This window comes from Chanos chanos, chromosome 9 (genome assembly GCF_902362185.1).
Source record: "Chanos chanos chromosome 9, fChaCha1.1, whole genome shotgun sequence".
Taxonomy (NCBI): domain Eukaryota; kingdom Metazoa; phylum Chordata; class Actinopteri; order Gonorynchiformes; family Chanidae; genus Chanos; species Chanos chanos.
Window position 1 is genome coordinate 27,255,229 of NC_044503.1, and position 6,755 is coordinate 27,261,983.

General features: G+C 37.7%; 1 protein-coding gene across 1 annotated transcript; it reads right to left on the reverse strand.

Moving 5' to 3' along the window:
• Positions 1–2,501: 2,501 nt before the first annotated feature.
• On the reverse strand, positions 2,502–4,824 carry has1 (hyaluronan synthase 1). The gene is made up of 4 exons (XM_030784738.1): positions 4,132–4,824; positions 3,689–3,914; positions 3,350–3,482; positions 2,502–3,177 (listed from the first exon to the last, which is right to left on the reverse strand). Exons 1-4 carry the CDS (start codon positions 4,822–4,824, stop codon positions 2,502–2,504), a joined length of 1,728 nt encoding a protein of 575 aa, XP_030640598.1.
• Positions 4,825–6,755: the final 1,931 nt, after the last annotated feature.

The window sequence follows — 6,755 nt, forward strand, 5'->3', positions numbered from 1 at the left end:
ACATTATTGAAGATGTGCGAAGCTGATGTCCCATGATATAGACGAGTGAAGACCCATGTGCCGGTGGAACCCCTGTATGTATGTATATGCTGTGCAATTTTCAACTGAGAATGATACTACAGGAGCTACTGTAGTCTCAGCCTGGGAGGACAACTGACTCAAACAATGTGACAAACAGCCCAGGCTTACAAGCTAACGTCTCGCCTTCTGAGGCTATGGTTTGAGTATGCATTGAGCCGGGAGCTTTGCTAAGTGAAGAGATGGTCCAAAGTAGCTTGCTGTTACCATAGACGAGTCAGTTCATTGTACAGCTTACTCTGACATTAGAGATTTAGGTCCATATATGCAAGAGAGGCTTCATATCGACTCTGCAATAATTAATGGCATAAAAGCAAAGTCGGCAAAAAAATTGCGAGTGCAGTGGTTCAAGTTCTGAAATTGTTTTATTAAAGTTTTATTAATGTAATTTGTCTACACTAATGTCTTATTAAAGTTCATAATTATTCTATAAATGTTACTTCAACACACTGTGGTTCGTGATTTATTTTCATGACTAAAAACATTTATGTAGATATAAATATACAGACAGATTTATATAGATCTAAATATATAGACAGATATATATATATATGTGTGTGTGTGTGTGTGTGTGTGTGTGTATATATATATATATATATATATATATATATAAACAGATAAGGATAGATAGATAGATAGATAGATAGATAGATAGATAGATAGATAGATAGATAGACAGATAGATAGATAGATATGATGTATATAATGACTGGGGCCATTTCAACCTGTTCCAAGGGGTTTTAAAAAAAGAGAATATTTTCAAACCAGCAATCTCTGATAGCACAAAATCTACAGCATAAAAGTGTAAAAATGAGCAAAACGTCCATATTTGTTTTATTTAAATGCTGTTTCAGTTATTTGATGTGTCTATATTTATCTTATATGTCTATATTTATTGGATATATCTATATTGTATTTAGCATAACATTATATTATAGATATAGACCTGAATGTCAATCCATGTTCTTAGTATTTCATATTGTTTCATATGAATTGTCACAATTTTCCTGTAAAATCTCAGAGTGGGTTGCATATGGAAATGTATAGACAAATAAGATTCCATGATAAGTAACCCCCTTATCCCCATTTTAATAGAGCAGTGTAGCATTCTTTTTAAGTAATTTTATTTATTTATTTATTTATTTATTTATTTATTTATCTGTTTTGCACTGATTCAAAAAGCAAATAGACAATCAATAGGACTTAATATTTCCAAATCATTCCCCCAAGAAATTACAATTTCTGAGCTGTAGGAATGTTCCACAGAAAAGTTGAGAAAAGGTGTAAAAATAGATTTGGCTTTGTCACGGCACTATAGATTCAGGTGCAAATGCTCTTCATGGACATTAGTTCAACACCCTCTAGGGATTTGTCATTAAAACTGGGTGCACATTCCACTGTGACATCTTTGTTTTCTTCAGTCATTAATGATAAAGTTAACAGAGAATAGAATTTAGAGTAATTTTAAAGTCTGTAGTCTCTTTGAAAATTAGATTACAGTTCATTCATTCATTCATTCATTTTCTAAGCCACTTACATTTTTTTGTTTTTTATTTATTTTTATTTTTTTTTGAAAAAGAAAAGTTTAATCTTAATGAATAAATGTACAGTGATAAAATACATAATACAACAGTACACTTTTTAAACCTGCTCACTGTTTGTCTCAATCTTGACTGCAGTAGAAGGGAACAGTAACGTTACAGTGCCAATCAAGTTAAGAGTCTCGCTGTTCGTAGCACACTATATGCTTATTCTTTTAATTAAATAGGAGCAAGTGCCACTTAACACTGTCAGTTCAGCCATGAATGATCACTGAGATGTTATGTAGAATTATATTATATTCAAGGTATTCAAGGTATCACTTTATTTGAATTTTGCCTCCCTTTGGCAAAGTGAAAACAGTGTATTCAAAGAGCAAGTTACAAAAACCCTATTTCACAAATTTCAGACAATAAAGAAAAATATATTTCTATTTCACACCTCTACCAATGCAGTGTTTGTTTCACAAGTGCAAAAGAGTCTTAAGGTCAAGTACATATCAAACACAGAGCCTTCCTCTTACAGTTAAACAGTGCTGGAAACTAATAAATACCAACCACTTTAATCATTGTAAAAGCAGTTCTGTAGGCACTATTAACATTATAGAAAACATTGATGTTCCACTATAACAAACAGTGATGTTGTTTTCATTGTTTAAATCATAGGCTCAGTTTCCAATGTTATTGCTCATACCTATTTTCTCTAAAAAAGAAAAAATAAAAGTATTAAATAAACTTTAAATAAAACAAATAATTTAATTTCACAGAACTGTACATACACAAAAATAAATACATTTGAAATTCTAAAATGCTCCTGCTCAGATATGTCAGAAATGTTACAGTGTTGCTATGTTACAATGTTACAATGTTACAGTGCTAAATGTCTTACACCTCCACGTTGTATGACTGCGAGCGTTTACGCAGCACCCTCCGAAAACCGACCCAGTAAAGGCAGATCATGACGAGCCAGTAGGTGACGTATGCCACGGAGCCATATATCAGAAACTTTTTCTCTTCCTTTTTGCTGGGTTGTGACCAGTCCTGCTTGCTCTCATTGTAGATGGTATAGCCTAAGCCACTCAGCAAGATGGCTGCCCACACTGACAGTGGCAGAAGGGGAATATAGTTCCCCACCATCTTACGACGGCCCGAAGTGCCCCAGCTTCTCTTATTCATGGTGAGGATGGCAAAGTACTTGACTGGCAGTAAGCTGGTCATGTACAGGACAGAATATAGGGACATGAACACCATTATAGGGCTCCTGCGTAAAAAACAGGCATAGGCAGCCTTCACCAGCCCAATGAGCTGAATACAGCAAAGCACCCACAGGATGTCCCACAGGGTACCTGTCCAGAAGAGCTTGATGATGGTCGCTGTGACGAAAAACGGGAAGATGCCAGACACGATGGATTCATAGGTCATCCACAGGTGATGTTTGTGCCACCACATGGCATTGTACAGCCATTCACGGAAATAGGACTTGGTCCAGCGAGTTTGCTGGTTCAACCAACGCAGGAACTGGGCAGGAGTCTCTGTGTAACATCTTGAGCGAGCTGTGTATCTACAAAAAAGAAGAACAAGGGGGTGATTAAAGCATTAGTCATCATTAATTCTATTCAGACTGAGCAGAAATGGAGAGAATGTATAAGTTGTAATACAGGATGACAGGATGAAGCTAAATCACCACTAGTTGCTATAGACACATATGAATAAATAAAGAATGAGGTACTCACTTGGTGGCGTAGCCCATACTCAGCATACGGTTGGTGAGATGGCGGTCATCTCCAAAGGTACAGTGCGTGCCAAGAAATGTCTGGTTGTACCAGGACTCCAGAAACTGCTGCAGGAGGTCATTCCTGTATAGACCTGAGGAACATAGAAATTAATCAAGTTATTGACACTTCATCAGACGTCAGATCATTCACAATGCAACACAAAAAATACTCCAGATTTAGTAAAGCTCCAAAATGAGATACACGTTATCTTCTCTATGGCCGCATAGTCTAATACCCTTGTACATTACATAATCTCTTACACGCATAGGTGAGCCTCTTTATAGTTCCTTCTCTTACCTAATGGTCCACTGATACAGGAGACGCAGTTGAAGAAGGACTGGCAGGCTCTCTCGATGTTGAAAGCCATCCAGTATCTCAGACTGCTCATGAAGCTTATGTAAGAATCTTTCATATTGAGGATCATGACGTCACCACCCACCGCCCCATACTTAGAATTACTTTCCAGAACTTTACACAGCTCCACTGTGGCCAGTGGATCCAGTTTAGTGTCAGAGTCGCAGACCTGAGGGAAGAAGAGAGCAAGTAAGAATAAAGAACAATACTGGGTGTTTTAAAAATTTTCCAACGTTAGGTGCAGCATATGGAACATGTTACTTGCAATGCATTTATGGTCTGGAATCACTGAATGTTCCAAATCCATTTTTAGAGACAATTTTATTAAAATGTTAACACATTTATGACACTTGGAAGCTAAATCACTTCTCTAGCTTGCAGCTCACCTGTATGTAGTCCACTGATGATCCCAGAGCTTTAAACGCCGTGTACATCACCTCCCTCTTTCCTCCCCACTTCTGCATAATGCACACGCACCTCTTGCTCCTAATCAGCTCTTCCACCTCCCTCCTTTGCAGGTCCTCACCAGGCCACACTCCAGCATCTCCTGCTGGGCCAACCATACTTGCAGCATTTGCCTCTTGGGCCTTGGTGAGATCCCATGAATGATAATTGTTCTCCCACACATAACAGCCAGGGTCCTGGTCAGCAAAGACCTCTTTGAACATGTCCATCATGTAGCGGTCGTCATCTGAGTTCCCGTCCACCACCATGACAATGCGGAGTAGCTCGGCTGGGTAGATGAGGCCCCGTACAGATTGGAGGCACTCACGCAAGTATTCTGGGTCTTCCTGGAAGGCGGAGATGGTGAAGCCAATGGTCTTTGTGTAAGAGCATGGTTTGTTTCGCGAATGCATGCGCCGGTGCTCGATGAAGGCAAACAGACTCTGGACAAGCAGGTGGAGGGAAAGCAGCAGTCCATAGAAACCAAAGGAGATGATGCCATAGGGGGACTGGACAATTGTGAAGCCGTAGACATAGGCCCATATCATCACTCCCAGGATGACCAGAGCGAAAAGAAACGTGAAAAAAGCTCGCGCGACTGAGCCGAGCTTCCTTAGCAGTGGTTTGAGCTCCATTTATTTGTGAAAACTGGAAAGAGTGACAAATGAATATTTTCGTATTAGCATGATATTATTGTGAGTTCAGTGTGGTCGACATCAAAGCTTGAAGATAAGATCAAGTATTTGACTGAAAACGCAACCATCTGAATTGTTTGGAGTGTTTGAGAAAGAAAAAAGACAATGTCCTGTTCTGTACAATATTATTTAGTTTAATCTGCTTTTAGAAAAGTCTGGGGTTTTTATTTTTTTTTTTTTTTTTTTACTCAGCTCCTTCATTTGACCCTGTACAGCTGAACTTTCTCTTACAATATATACTCAGTCTTATGTAAGACAGCCTGAAACTTAATCACTGGCTAATAATGAGATCTTTGCTCCCTGGTGAAAGTGATTAAGACTCATGTACCATCTAAAAGTCATTCACTGTTGTGATCTTTACAGACTTGCAACATGCAGTGTGATATATAAATCAAATATTGCCCCATTTAAATAAATTCATCTAATCTGTGATACAACACTATTACATTTTTGTATAATCTTGACCTGTGAGCTGCAGTAATAATATAAGCCTGTAGAATACACAATAAATATACAATTTGTCAGGTTTGTTTCTTTTGTATTTTGGTAAAATTGTATAATCTATTTGTTAAGAAGAGAACAGATTATGTTTTAGACAGCAAATTAAGTAATGATATCTAAAATGTTTGGAAATTAAAGCTATTACACAACTTAGAAAGGATATGGTATTTTAAGTAGTCAGCTAATTTACCTAGGCATTCAGTCCTTAAAATATTATCTAAAGTCACAGTTCCATTCAATTCAGAACATTTAAAGGAATTGAAATGTTTATAATAAAATTACATTCTTTATGACCTTGCCTACTTTGCCTCCGAAAATTTAAATGACACGGCATTGAGGATGTGGAACTGCATACAAGAAATGCACTGACCTTGGAGTCTATGGAGCTACTTCTAGCAGAAACACTTGTGGGTCTCTCACACTTCCCCTCGCTTCATTCACTTGACTGAATGGCCATGCGAAGAGCGGTGATTTATAGGTCAGAAAACACGCCTCTTGCAACTTTCGCCACATTTTACTTTCATCGTCATAACAATTCAAATTTGCCCACCCAAAACCCCAGCCCATGTGAGTCATATGTTGCGTCAACGCAACCCTTAATGTTCGTGTTAGGCTATCCCTTTGACTGCTCCACCAATACTTGGCGAGTTCAGTTGGACCGTTTTTGACGGTTTAGAATTCCGACCTGATCGCAAGTTCAGGTCGAAATTGAAAATTTTCATTATTTCCTCTTCAATCGCTCACTTTTTGGAACCACAAGAGACCATTCGATTATAACAAGTGGTACAATATATCGAGTGAAACTATTTCAGTTGTGAGAGCAACTTTGATTCCGCGCAATATTACATTACGCTGATTCGATATAAAATGCTTTTTACGTCTAGAATAAGAAAGAATATTGTGAACACTAGACTGTCTTCGATGACCCACCCGACATGATTACAATATCTTCTTAGCACTCACACCAAGCTTCCTTTGGATATTTATAACCAAAAATATTCAAAGAAATGGACATCAAAAATATCATAGCAACAGGTCTGATCAAGAGTTATTTACCATATGAGTATTTAAGTCTACACAACGGCTATATCTTTTGTGTTTCTGTAGCAGGTCTACATTAAAGTAATCTAACCATAAACACATAGACATTATTCTTGTCCTAGTTTAAATATGTCAGAGCAGCTGGAAGGCTTACCCAGTGCTGATGAGCACAAGAAATGGTTTGTTGGTTTGTATGTTTTTGTTTCTTTGTTTGTTTGTGAGATCATATGCTCTCAGAAGTTCAATTTGTGTCCAGCTCTGCTTCCATAAATACAGTCTTAGCAGTAATGGTTTGTAAAATCAGAGATATTTGTCCCCTTTTAACATGT